Source organism: Oncorhynchus keta, chromosome 23 (genome assembly GCF_023373465.1).
Source record: "Oncorhynchus keta strain PuntledgeMale-10-30-2019 chromosome 23, Oket_V2, whole genome shotgun sequence".
NCBI lineage: Eukaryota > Metazoa > Chordata > Actinopteri > Salmoniformes > Salmonidae > Oncorhynchus > Oncorhynchus keta.
In genome coordinates this window covers 18,305,641-18,320,219 of record NC_068443.1, presented here as the reverse complement: position 1 = coordinate 18,320,219, position 14,579 = coordinate 18,305,641, and the positions used below count along the sequence as shown (strand labels likewise).

Sequence of the window (14,579 nt, the reverse complement as noted above, 5' to 3'; positions counted from 1 at the left end):
CCTCCTTTGAACAGGATTCACCTACTTCTACAAGGGGAAGGAGTACTGGAAGTTCAACAACCAGCGGCTGCGTGTGGAGCCGGGCTACCCCCGCTCCATCCTGAGGGACTTCATGGGCTGTGACGGCCTACCAGCTGACCCCGACTGGGACTGGAGCCCTCCGGAGGTGGAGGAGCGCCACTACGACAGCAGCAGTGGTGACGTGGACATCATCATCAAGCTGGACAGCACGGGGGGCACGGAGAAGGCCGTGGCTATCGCCATCCCCTGTATCCTGGCGCTGTGCATGATGGTCCTGCTCTACACCGTGTTCCAGTTCAGGAGGAAGAGCACGCAGAGACACATACTGTACTGCAAGCGCTCCATGCAGGAGTGGGTCTGATCTAAACCAGAGAGGGGACTGGAACTGTAGAAGTGTATGGAACTCCCACTAGGCACTGTAGGGACGAGTTATCAAACTCCTATTGTTCTGTAGTTGTTGAACTAAGCCCTTCTGTGGATGGACAGTATATACAGTACAGTAGAGGAGTCCTCCTAACATGGTCAAAACAGTGCTTTGCCCTCTTTGTGACATGCAAGATGGAGTGAAGCTAGCCCTCTCATTCAACACTATGAGGGACTGTGGCTGCCAATTCCAACTGAGAGGCATTTGCTTTAACTCTAGACTATCTTTGTGTACACTCAGTAGTTATTGGAGAAAGAGGAAAGCTGTGTGGGACCTATGTCTATCTCTGTCTCTGCACGCCCCTAACAAGCCCTTACTAACTACAGTACAGTGGACCATTTAGTAATAGGATACTACTTTTTATTTTCGTGTCCTAGTAAAGTTCAAGTTGCCCAGACTCTGCTTTTTGATTGAATTATCTTTAAAAGATTAGTACTTGTGAGGTGGACTGTCTGATACCCAAACCAAATATGACCTTTGACCTATCTTCCTTTCCCAGAAAGGATTATGACTCTGGATTCTTTGTTGGGATGTTTAATTCTAATCCATGGATCTAACATCATTGTGACATTCCATCACACTCACGTTTTCTTTGACCATGTCTTTTCCATATATGCCTGTGACCAACTGTCTGGTCTGGTGTGCTCTGCTCTGGTGTGCTCTGCTCTGGTCTAGTGTGCTCTGGTCTGGTCTGGTGTGCTCTGCTCTGCTCTGGTGTGCTCTGCTCTGGTCTGGTGTGCTCTGCTCTGGTCTGGTGTGCTCTGCTCTGGTCTGGTGTGCTCTGGTCTGGTCTGGTGTGCTCTGGTCTGGTCTGGTGTGCTCTGCTCTGGTCTGGTGTGCTCTGGTCTGGTCTGGTGTGCTCTGCTCTGGTCTGGTATGCTCTGCTCTCTGTCAAGTTTCATGTTTTATTTGTCACATGCACAATTACAGTGAAATGCATAAATTGCAAGCCAATACATTTAAGAGCACACAAAGACATTTAGGAGCACACAAAGACATTTAGGAGCACACAAAGACATTTAGGAGCTCACAAAGATTTTTAGGAGCTCACAAAGACATTTAGGAGCTCACAAAGACATTTAGGAGTTCACAAGGACATTTAGGAGCACACAAAGACATTTAGGAGCACACAAAGACATTTAGGAGCACACAAAGCCATTTAGGAGCACAATAAAAAATATTTTCGGTAACAAGCCGTTTTCTTTTTAGTAATGGTGCAAGCATGATGGTCATGAATCTGGTCTCAGTGTGTTCTATATGGCACTCAGGGCCTGTGGTGCAGTGAAGTAATCATTGCAACAATTATCATCTGGGTGATTTGTTTCTAGGTGCACTGGTGCTCCTCAATTAAAATTCCAGGTCGCACAACCAAATATTTAGGCGTATATGCGAGTAAAATGGTCGCACTGTAGAGCTCTGTTATATCACGTTCCTCTCGACGTGTGTGAAATGACTCAGTATGTGAGATTCCCGGTGAATGTGAAAACATGTATTAGCATTTTTAGGGACTGAGTTTGCCATGTTTGTGGTAAAACATTTTTTTTTTTACTTAAAAAGGATATGGTCACTTATGAAATCAGGATGTTGAACTCTATATCAACAGCTACATCAATAATATATCTTAACCCTTCAAAATCATTATCAAACCGTAAGACTAATGTGTAATAACATGTTATAACTATCTTATAAGAACCTCAGTTAATTTCTCATTATTGTTCTCCATGGATTGTTTAAAAGGGTCATAACGAATTGCTATTCATGAACTAAAGTACTCATGGTAATTGTAGTTTTGTATTTGATTTACATGGCAGAGACATCATTTTTTTTCTAAACCATGTTAAATGTTCTGCTCCCCAGTCCTATCCTCATTTGCAGGCCATTAAATATTATGTTCACATTGGCAGAGACGTTCTAAAGAGATATCTTTACTTTCTTCAAACATGCAGTTTCTGTTGTTATTGCATTCTCATATGATTTCAGCTGGAAGAAGAAAGCTTGCCTGCCTTCCATGTTGTCCTACATGTCTTAATGGTAAGTGTGCTTGTGTTGAGGGTCTGAAAGACAGGTCTGAAAGCATGGCAGGGTTGGGGTCAAGTCCATGTCAATTCCTGAAGTATGCTGAAATTTAAATTCCAATTTTCATCAACGAGAATTTGGAAGTCAGTGTACTTCCTGAATGGACTGAATTAAATTGAAATAGAACCCAACTCTGAAGCAGAGCCAGGCTAGTTCAGTCAATACTGTATTTAGTGGTGTATTTATTCCTCTGTGCTCATCAGCACCTTAATCTCGTTGCATTGTTCTGAGGGCAAGATAAAGTCTGTCAATAAAATGGATTTTAAAAAGCAGTGCCGTGTTTGGTCATCCTCCTGCTTGTTATTTTGTTGGTTGTTTTTGGCATTGTACAGTAGAGTCACATCATTATTGTAAATGTTATTTTCATTTTAAGTGATTAAATCAAAGAAAATTATATTTCTAAGTTATCATACAATAAAATACAGTATTAGTAGTATCAACAGAAATTATGATGAAATAAAATACAATGTTTGAAAGCAGAGAGCTCAAAAGAGAACATTTGAAAAGGGCCAAACCAAAAGGATGAATACGATGTTTAATAAAAGACTTTGCCATTGAAGCCTGCACAGAGAATTCCATTAGTGTGTACAAAGGAACAGCATCAATGCCAAAACAAGCCAGACACTATCATTTTATAGTCAAATAACCTGAGATCTTCTTCACGAAGGACAAAAGGAATTTTTATAAAAATCAGGAGCATTAAATGTTAAAACTGCCTGGCATGGTTGCCAGCTTTGTCTGTCGGTCTGGAAGTTGATAAGTGTTATCTTCACCAGCCTCTTGAGTGCCTCTCTCTCTTCTGCTTTGACACATGCTGTTAAGCCATCAGGGATAATTTGGAGTGCCATTAATGGAAGTGGGTAGAGGCCATTACACAGCATTCGATACAAGAAACGTGACTTTTGAGAGTTTTCACTAAATGAGCTAATTGTACAGTTCCATAGAAAACAACACTGGAAAGGTACATCACCCTTGTCTCATGTACCCTTCATATATACAACAATCAATCCCTAATATATAAAAGACAATCACAATATAACACACAATAGGCACCAAAAGTCAGCGCATATGCTAAACTGTGCATGTTCTTCTCATCCACGTACTGTAGTCTTACAGCTCAGTGTTGAGACATGCTACTGTTTAGTCATTCTTTCAGTGAGAACTTGAAACCGACCATGAACTTCTTTGGAAGACTATTCAAAATAATGCCAGCAGAGTACTGTGGGAGAAATTATATACATGATTTGGTAACACAAGAGAAAGATACACTTATGGGTTCATTCCCTGTTCTGGTAAAATGCATTTTCTATTGTATAGGGCAGGAAGCAGTTAAAGGCCATGGGGGTATGGGACACTAACTATGCAGACACATAGACGCTTAGACCAGCTGGACAAAGATCAGAGGGATAGAAAAAGGAGGGGGTCAGCCAAATGACCAACTGATGGATTACAGACAACAATCGCATCACAGGGGAGACACATAAGTCTGTTTGATCTTAGACAACCATATGAAGAGAAGGCGACCAGAACAGCTGGACACCCTAAAGCTAAAGGAGATGAAAGACACATACAAAAGGGACACAGAGTTAATTACAGGGTCTAAACACAGGCCACAGAAAAGAGGGACATATATTATCTTTAGGTCAAAGCAAGGGTCTTGTCATCATTATAAATCTGGCCGAAAGCAGATGTGGGCGTTACTGGGCTGAACAAGCAGGATTGGGATGTAACTGTATTTGCATTGGGGGATGAACTGATAATGTATGTGGGGGTATAAAATGAAGAGTGAGAGCTCTGGACAGGTGTGTGTTCCGCGGACCGCTCCGGCTTATGATACTGGTGTATTAAAAGTCTATATTGATTTTCACAAAGTTCTTGGTTGTGTCATATTTGAACCGATTTGCCACTACAGTACAAAAAGGTTTCTTTCCCTGTACCACTCTTAAAAATAATGGTAGTTGAGTACAAAAAGGTTTCTTTCCCTGTATCACTCTTATAAACAATGTCAGCTGAGTACAAAAAGGTTTCTTTCCCTGTACCACTCTTTAAAATAATGGCAGGTGAGTACAAAAAGGTTTCTTTCCCTGTACCACTCTTATAAACAATGTCAGCTGAGTACAAAAAGGTTTCTTTCCCTGTACCACTCTTTAAAACAATGTCAGCTGAGTACAAAAAGGTTTCTTTCCCTGTACCACTCTTTAAAAGAATGGTAGTTGAGTACAAAAAGGTTTCTTTCCCTGTACCACTCTTTAAAATAATGGCAGTTGAGTACAAAAAGGTTTCTTTCCCTGTACCACTCTTTAAAATAATGGCAGGTGAGTACAAAAAGGTTTCTTTCCCTGTACCACTCTTATAAACAATGTCAGCTGAGTACAAAAAGGTTTCTTTCCCTGTACCACTCTTTAAAATAATGGCAGTTGAGTACAAAAAGGTTTCTTTCCCTGTACCACTCTTTAAAAGAATGGTAGTTGAGTACAAAAAGGTTTCTTTCCCTGTATCACTCTTAAAAGAATGGCAGGTGAGTACAAAAAGGTTTCTTTCCCTGTACCACTCTTTAAAATAATGGCAGGTGAGTACAAAAAGGTTTCTTTCCCTGTACCACTCTTATAAACAATGTCAGCTGAGTACAAAAAGGTTTCTTTCCCTGTACCACTCTTTAAAATAATGGCAGGTGAGTACAAAAAGGTTTCTTTCCCTGTACCACTCTTTAAAATAATGGCAGGTGAGTACAAAAAGGTTTCTTTCCCTGTACCACTCTTTAAAAGAATGGCAGGTGAGTACAAAAAGGTTTCTTTCCCTGTACCACTCTTTAAAATAATGGCAGGTGAGTACAAAAAGGTTTCTTTCCCTGTACCACTCTTATAAACAATGTCAGCTGAGTACAAAAAGGTTTCTTTCCCTGTACCACTCTTTAAAATAATGGCAGGTGAGTACAAAAAGGTTTCTTTCCCTGTACCACTCTTATAAACAATGTCAGCTGAGTACAAAAAGGTTTCTTTCCCTGTACCACTCTTTAAAATAATGGCAGTTGAGTACAAAAAGGTTTCTTTCCCTGTACCACTCTTTAAAAGAATGGTAGTTGAGTACAAAAAGGTTTCTTTCCCTGTACCACTCTTTAAAATAATGGCAGTTGAGTACAAAAAGGTTTCTTTCCCTGTACCACTCTTTAAAATAATGGTAGTTGAGTACAAAAAGGTTTCTTTCCCTGTACCACTCTTTAAAATAATGGCAGTTGAGTACAAAAAGGTTTCTTTCCCTGTACCACTCTTTAAAAGAATGGCAGGTGAGTACAAAAAGGTTTCTTTCCCTGTACCACTCTTTAAAATAATGTCAGCTGAGTACAAAAGGTTTCTTTCCCTGTACCACTCTTTAAAATAATGTCAGGTGAGTACAAAAGGTTTCTTTCCCTGTACCACTCTTATAAACAATGTCAGCTGAGTACAAAAAGGTTTCTTTCCCTGTACCACTCTTTAAAAGAATGGTAGTTGAGTACAAAAAGGTTTCTTTCCCTGTACCACTCTTATAAATAATGGCAGTTGAGTACAAAAGGTTTCTTTCCCTGTACCACTCTTTAAAAGAATGGTAGTTGAGTACAAAAAGGTTTCTTTCCCTGTACCACTCTTTAAAATAATGGCAGTTGAGTACAAAAAGGTTTCTTTCCCTGTACCACTCTTTAAAAGAATGGTAGTTGAGTACAAAAAGGTTTCTTTCCCTGTACCACTCTTTAAAATAATGGCAGTTGAGTACAAAAGGTTTCTTTCCTGTGGCAGTTGAGTACAAAAAGGTTTCTTTCCCTGTACCACTCTTTAAACAATGTCAGCTGAGTACAAAAGGTTTCTTTCCCTGTACCACTTTTAAAAGAATGGTAGTTGAGTACAAAAAGGTTTCTTTCCCTGTACCACTCTTATAAACAATGTCAGCTGAGTACAAAGAGGTTTCTTTCCCTGTACCACTCTTTAAAATAATGGTAGTTGAGTACAAAGAGGTTTCTTTCCCTGTACCACTCTTATAAATAATGGTAGTTGAGTACAAAAGGTTTCTTTCCCTGTACCACTCTTTAAAAGAATGGTAGTTGAGTACAAAAAGGTTTCTTTCCCTGTATCACTCTTTTATAAACAATGTCAGCTGAGTACAAAAGGTTTCTTTCCCTGTACCACTCTTAAAAGAATGGTAGTTGAGTACAAAAAGGTTTCTTTCCCTGTACCACTCTTATAAACAATGTCAGCTGAGTACAAAAAGGTTTCTTTCCCTGTACCACTCTTTAAAATAATGGCAGTTGAGTACAAAAAGGTTTCTTTCCCTGTACCACTCTTTAAAATAATGGCAGGTGAGTACAAAAAGGTTTCTTTCCCTGTACCACTCTTATAAACAATGTCAGCTGAGTACAAAAAGGTTTCTTTCCCTGTACCACTCTTTAAAAGAATGGTAGTTGAGTACAAAAAGGTTTCTTTCCCTGTACCACTCTTTAAAATAATGGCAGTTGAGTACAAAAAGGTTTCTTTCCCTGTACCACTCTTTAAAAGAATGGTAGTTGAGTACAAAAAGGTTTCTTTCCCTGTATCACTCTTAAAAAGAATGGCAGGTGAGTACAAAAAGGTTTCTTTCCCTGTACCACTCTTAAAAAGAATGGCAGGTGAGTACAAAAAGGTTTCTTTCCCTGTACCACTCTTTAAAAGAATGGTAGTTGAGTACAAAAAGGTTTCTTTCCCTGTACCACTCTTAAAAAGAATGGTAGTTGAGTACAAAAAGGTTTCTTTCCCTGTACCACTCTTTAAAAGAATGGTAGTTGAGTACAAAAAGGTTTCTTTCCCTGTACCACTCTTAAAAAGAATGGTAGTTGAGTACAAAAAGGTTTCTTTCCCTGTACCACTCTTTAAAAGAATGGTAGTTGAGTACAAAAAGGTTTCTTTCCCTGTACCACTCTTTAAAAGAATGGTAGTTGAGTACAAAAAGGTTTCTTTCCCTGTACCACTTTTAAAAAGAATGGTAGTTGAGTACAAAAAGGTTAGTTTCCCTGTACCACTCTTATAAACAATGTCAGCTGAGTACAAAGAGGTTTCTTTCCCTGTACCACTCTTTAAAATAATGGCAGGTGAGTACAAAAAGGTTTCTTTCCCTGTACCACTCTTATAAACAATGTCAGCTGAGTACAAAAAGGTTTCTTTCCCTGTACCACTCTTTAAAATAATGGTAGTTGAGTACAAAAAGGTTTCTTTCCCTGTACCACTCTTTAAAATAATGGCAGTTGAGTACAAAAAGGTTTCTTTCCCTGTACCACTCTTAAAAATAATGGCAGGTGAGTACAAAAAGGTTTCTTTCCCTGTACCACTCTTTAAAAGAATGGCAGGTGAGTACAAAAGGTTTCTTTCCCTGTATCACTCTTATAAACAATGTCAGCTGAGTACAAAAAGGTTTCTTTCCCTGTACCACTCTTTAAAAGAATGGTAGTTGAGTACAAAAAGGTTTCTTTCCCTGTACCACTCTTTAAAATAATGGCAGTTGAGTACAAAAAGGTTTCTTTCCCTGTACCACTCTTTAAAAGAATGGCAGTTGAGTACAAAAAGGTTTCTTTCCCTGTACCACTCTTTAAAAGAATGGTAGTTGAGTACAAAAAGGTTTCTTTCCCTGTACCACTCTTTAAAAGAATGGTAGTTTAGTACAAAAAGGTTTCTTTCCCTGTACCACTCTTAAAAAAAGAATGGTTAGTTGTACCACTCTTTTTATAAACAATGGCAGGTGAGTACAAAAGGTTTCTTTCCCTGTACCACTCTTAAAAGTACAAAAGGTTTCTTTCCCTGTACCACTCTTTTAAAAGAATGGTAGTTGAGTACAAAAAAAAAGTTTCAAAAAGGTTTCCTGTAACTCTTTAAAAAGAATGGTAGTTGAGTACAAAAAGGTTTCTTTCCCTGTACCACTCTTTAAAAGAATGGTAGTTGTACAAAAGGTTTCTTTCCCTGTACTTAAAAAAAGGTTTCTTTCCCTGTACCACTTTTAAAAAGAATGGTAGTTGAGTACAAAAAGGTTAGTTTCCCTGTACCACTCTTATAAACAATGTCAGCTGAGTACAAAGAGGTTTCTTTCCCTGTACCACTCTTTCAAAGAATGGTAGTTGAGTACAAAAAGGTTTCTTTCCCTGTACCACTCTTATAAACAATGTCAGCTGAGTACAAAAAGGTTTCTTTCCCTGTACCATTCTTAAAAAGAATGGTGGTTGAGAACAAAAAGGTTTCTTTCCCTGTACCACTCTTTAAAAAAGAATGGTAGTTGAGTAGAAAAAGGTTTCTTTCCCTGTACCACTCTTTAAAATAATGGCAGTTGAGTATGGTAGTTGAGTAGAAAAAGGTTTCTTTCCCTGTACCACTCTTAAAAAGAATGGTAGTTGAGTAGGTTTCTTTCCCTGTACCACTCTTTAAAAAAGGTTTCTTTCCCTGTACCACTCTTTAAAAGAATGGTAGTTGAGTACAAAAAGGTTTCTTTCCCTGTACCACTTTTAAAAAGAATGGTAGTTGAGTACAAAAAGGTTAGTTTCCCTGTACCACTCTTATAAAGAATGTCAGCTGAGTACAAAAAGGTTTCTTTCCCTGTACCACTCTTTAAAATAATGGCAGGTGAGTACAAAGAGGTTTCTTTCCCTGTACCACTTCTTAAAAAGAATGGTAGTTGAGTACAAAAAGGTTTCTTTCCCTGTACCACTTTTAAAACAATGTCAGCTGAGTACAAAAGGTTTCTTTCCCTGTACCACTCTTTAAAGAATGGTAGTTGAGTACAAAAAGGTTTCTTTCCCTGTACCACTCTTTAAAATAATGTCAGTTGAGTACAAAGAGGTTTCTTTCCCTGTACCACTCTTTAAAATAATGGTAGTTGAGTACAAAAAGGTTTCTTTCCCTGTATCACTCTTATAAACAATGTCAGCTGAGTACAAAAAGGTTTCTTTCCCTGTACCACTCTTTAAAAGAATGGTAGTTGAGTACAAAAAGGTTTCTTTCCCTGTACCACTCTTTAAAATAATGGCAGTTGAGTACAAAAAGGTTTCTTTCCCTGTACCACTCTTTAAAAGAATGGTAGTTGAGTACAAAAAGGTTTCTTTCCCTGTACCACTCTTTAAAATAATGGCAGTTGAGTACAAAAAGGTTTCTTTCCCTGTACCACTCTTTAAAAGAATGGTAGTTGAGTACAAAAAGGTTTCTTTCCCTGTATCACTCTTTAAACAATGTCAGCTGAGTACAAAAAGGTTTCTTTCCCTGTACCACTGTACCACTTTAAAAGAATGGTAGTTGAGTACAAAAAGGTTTCTTTCCCTGTACCACTCTTTAAAATAATGGCAGTTGAGTACAAAAGGTTTCTTTCCCTGTACCACTCTTTAAAAGAATGGTAGTTGAGTACAAAAAGGTTTCTTTCCTGTATCACTCTTTTAAAAAGAATGTCAGTTGAGTACAAAAAGGTTTCTTTCCCTGTACCACTCTTACCACTCTTTAAAAAATGTCAATGAGTACAAAAAGGTTTCTTTCCCTGTACCACTCTTTGAGTACAAAAAGGTTTCTTTCCCTGTACCACTCTTTAAAAGAATGGTAGTTGAGTACAAAAGGTTTCTTTCCCTGTACCACTCTTTAAAAGAATGGTAGTTGAGTACAAAAAGGTTTCTTTCCCTGTATCACTCTTAAAAAGAATGGCAGTTGAGTACAAAAGGTTTCTTTCCCTGTACCACTCTTAAAAAGAATGGTAGGTGAGTACAAAAAGGTTTCTTTCCCTGTACCACTTTAAAAGAATGGTAGTTGAGTACAAAAAGGTTTCTTTCCCTGTACCACTCTTAAAAAGAATGGTAGTTGAGTACAAAAAGGTTTCTTTCCCTGTACCACTCTTTAAAAGAATGGTAGTTGAGTACAAAAAGGTTTCTTTCCCTGTACCACTCTTAAAAGAATGGTAGTTGAGTACAAAAAGGTTTCTTTCCCTGTACCACTTTTAAAAAGAATGGTAGTTGAGTACAAAAAGGTTTCTTTCCCTGTACCACTCTTTAAAAGAATGGTAGTTGAGTACAAAAAGGTTTCTTTCCCTGTACCACTTTTAAAAAGAATGGTAGTTGAGTACAAAAAGGTTAGTTTCCCTGTACCACTCTTATAAACAATGTCAGCTGAGTACAAAGAGGTTTCTTTCCCTGTACCACTCTTTAAAAGAATGGTAGTTGAGTACAAAAAGGTTTCTTTCCCTGTACCACTCTTATAAACAATGTCAGCTGAGTACAAAAAGGTTTCTTTCCCTGTACCACTCTTTAAAAGAATGGTAGTTGAGTACAAAAGGTTTCTTTCCCTGTACCACTCTTTAAAATAATGTCAGTTGAGTACAAAAGGTTTCTTTCCCTGTACCACTCTTTAAAATAATGTCAGGTGAGTACAAAAAGGTTTCTTTCCCTGTACCACTCTTTAAAAGAATGGTAGTGAGTACAAAAAGGTTTCTTTCCCTGTATCACTCTTATAAACAATGTCAGCTGAGTACAAAAGGTTTCTTTCCCTGTACCACTCTTTAAAAGAATGGTAGTTGAGTACAAAAAGGTTTCTTTCCCTGTACCACTCTTTAAAAGAATGGTAGTTGAGTACAAAAAGGTTTCTTTCCCTGTACCACTCTTAAAAAGAATGGTAGTTGAGTACAAAAAGGTTTCTTTCCCTGTACCACTCTTTAAAAGAATGGTAGTTGAGTACAAAAAGGTTTCTTTCCCTGTACCACTCTTAAAAAGAATGGTAGTTGAGTACAAAAAGGTTTCTTTCCCTGTACCACTCTTTAAAAGAATGGTAGTTGAGTACAAAAAGGTTTCTTTCCCTGTACCACTTTTAAAAAGAATGGTAGTTGAGTACAAAAAGGTTAGTTTCCCTGTACCACTCTTTAAAAGAATGGTAGTTGAGTACAAAAGGTTTCTTTCCCTGTACCACTTTTAAAAAGAATGGTAGTTGAGTACAAAAAGGTTAGTTTCCTGTACCACTCTTATAAACAATGTCAGCTGAGTACAAAGAGGTTTCTTTCCCTGTACCATTCTTTAAAAGAATGGTAGTTGAGTACAAAAAGGTTTCTTTCCTGTACCACTCTTATAAACAATGGTCAGCTGAGTACAAAAAGGTTTCTTTCCCTGTACCATTCTTTTTAAAAGAATGGTGGTTGAGAACAAAAGGTTTCTTTCCCTGTACCACTCTTAAAAAGAATGGTAGTTGAGTAGAAAAAGGTTTCTTTCCCTGTACCACTCTTTAAAAGAATGGTAGTTGAGTAGAAAAAGGTTTCTTTCCCTGTACCACTCTTAAAAAGAATGGTAGTTGAGTAGAAAAAGGTTTCTTTCCCTGTACCACTCTTTAAAAGAATGGTAGTTGAGTAGAAAAAGGTTTCTTTCCCTGTACCACTCTTAAAAAGAATGGTAGTTGAGTAGAAAAAGGTTTCTTTCCCTGTACCACTCTTAAAAAGAATGGTAGTTGAGTAGAAAAAGGTTTCTTTCCCTGTACCACTCTTTAAAAGAATGGTAGTTGAGTAGAAAAAGGTTTCTTTCCCTGTACCACTCTTTAAAAGAATGGTAGTTGAGTAGAAAAAGGTTTCTTTCCCTGTACCACTTTTAAAATAATGGCAGTTGAGTACAAAAAGGTTAGTTTCCCTGTACCACTCTTATAAACAATGTCAGCTGAGTACAAAGAGGTTTCTTTCCCTGTACCACTCTTAAAAAGAATGGCAGGTGAGTACAAAAAGGTTTCTTTCCCTGTACCACTCTTTAAAATAATGGCAGGTGAGTACAAAAAGGTTTCTTTCCCTGTATCACTCTTATAAACAATGTCAGCTGAGTACAAAAAGGCTTCTTTCCCTGTACCACTCTTTAAAAGAATGGTAGTTGAGTACAAAAAGGTGTCTTTCCCTGTACCACTCTTTAAAAGAATGGTAGTTGAGTACAAAAAGGTTTCTTTCCCTGTACCACTCTTTAAAATAATGGCAGTTGAGTACAAAAAGGTTTCTTTCCCTGTACCACTCTTTAAAAGAATGGTAGTTGAGTACAAAAAGGTTTCTTTCCCTGTACCACTTTTAAAAAGAATGGTAGTTGAGTACAAAAAGGTTAGTTTCCCTGTACCACTCTTATAAACAATGTCAGCTGAGTACAAAGAGGTTTCTTTCCCTGTACCACTCTTTAAAATAATGGCAGGTGAGTACAAAGAGGTTTCTTTCCCTGTACCACTCTTTCAAAGAATGGTAGTTGAGTACAAAAAGGTTTCTTTCCCTGTATCACTCTTATAAACAATGTCAGCTGAGTACAAAAAGGTTTCTTTCCCTGTACCACTCTTTAAAAGAATGGTAGTTGAGTACAAAAAGGTTTCTTTCCCTGTACCACTCTTTAAAATAATGTCAGTTGAGTACAAAAAGGTTTCTTTCCCTGTACCACTCTTTAAAATAATGGCAGGTGAGTACAAAAAGGTTTCTTTCCCTGTACCACTCTTTAAAAGAATGGCAGGTGAGTACAAAAAGGTTTCTTTCCCTGTATCACTCTTATAAACAATGTCAGCTGAGTACAAAAAGGTTTCTTTCCCTGTACCACTCTTTAAAAGAATGGTAGTTGAGTACAAAAAGGTTTCTTTCCCTGTACCACTCTTTAAAATAATGGCAGTTGAGTACAAAAAGGTTTCTTTCCCTGTACCACTCTTTAAAAGAATGGTAGTTGAGTACAAAAAGGTTTCTTTCCCTGTATCACTCTTAAAAAGAATGGCAGGTGAGTACAAAAAGGTTTCTTTCCCTGTACCACTCTTTAAAAGAATGGTAGTTGAGTACAAAAAGGTTTCTTTCCCTGTACCACTCTTTAAAAGAATGGTAGTTGAGTACAAAAAGGTTTCTTTCCCTGTACCACTCTTTAAAAGAATGGTAGTTGAGTACAAAAAGGTTTCTTTCCCTGTACCACTCTTAAAAGAATGGCAGTTGAGTACAAAAAGGTTTCTTTCCCTGTACCACTCTTTAAAAGAATGGTAGTTGAGTACAAAAAGGTTTCTTTCCCTGTACCACTCTTTAAAAAGAATGGTAGTTGAGTACAAAAAGGTTTCTTTCCCTGTACCACTCTTTAAAAGAATGGTAGTTGAGTACAAAAAGGTTTCTTTCCCTGTACCACTTTTAAAAAGAATGGTAGTTGAGTACAAAAAGGTTAGTTTCCCTGTACCACTCTTATAAACAATGTCAGCTGAGTACAAAGAGGTTTCTTTCCCTGTACCACTCTTTAAAAGAATGGCAGGTGAGTACAAAAAGGTTTCTTTCCCTGTACCACTCTTATAAACAATGTCAGCTGAGTACAAAAAGGTTTCTTTCCCTGTACCACTCTTTAAAAGAATGGTAGTTGAGTACAAAAAGGTTTCTTTCCCTGTACCACTCTTTAAAATAATGTCAGTTGAGTACAAAAAGGTTTCTTTCCCTGTACCACTCTTTAAAATAATGGCAGGTGAGTACAAAAAGGTTTCTTTCCCTGTATCACTCTTATAAACAATGTCAGCTGAGTACAAAAAGGTTTCTTTCCCTGTACCACTCTTTAAAAGAATGGTAGTTGAGTACAAAAAGGTTTCTTTCCCTGTACCACTCTTTAAAATAATGGCAGTTGAGTACAAAAAGGTTTCTTTCCCTGTACCACTCTTTAAAAGAATGGTAGTTGAGTACAAAAAGGTTTCTTTCCCTGTACCACTCTTAAAAAGAATGGTAGTTGAGTACAAAAAGGTTTCTTTCCCTGTACCACTCTTTAAAAGAATGGTAGTTGAGTACAAAAAGGTTTCTTTCCCTGTACCACTCTTAAAAAGAATGGTAGTTGAGTACAAAAAGGTTTCTTTCCCTGTACCACTCTTTAAAAGAATGGTAGTTGAGTACAAAAAGGTTTCTTTCCCTGTACCACTCTTAAAAAGAATGGTAGTTGAGTACAAAAAGGTTTCTTTCCCTGTACCACTCTTTAAAAGAATGGTAGTTGAGTACAAAAAGGTTTCTTTCCCTGTACCACTTTTAAAAAGAATGGTAGTTGAGTACAAAAAGGTTAGTTTCCCTGTACCACTCTTATAAACAATGTCAGCTGAGTACA

General features: G+C 37.6%; 1 protein-coding gene across 4 annotated transcripts in view; it reads left to right on the top strand.

The window, feature by feature from the left end:
* mmp16b (matrix metallopeptidase 16b (membrane-inserted)) overlaps positions 1–2,793 on the top strand; it is a 47,003-nt gene extending 44,210 nt beyond the window's left edge. For all 4 annotated transcript variants that reach the window (XM_052476718.1, XM_052476716.1, XM_052476717.1 and 1 more), the window contains one exon: positions 15–2,793. In XM_052476718.1, coding sequence (XP_052332678.1) covers positions 15–382 — 368 coding nt within the window. In that variant the 3' untranslated portion in view covers positions 383–2,793. The remainder of the gene's footprint in view (positions 1–14) is intronic.
* Positions 2,794–14,579: the final 11,786 nt, after the last annotated feature.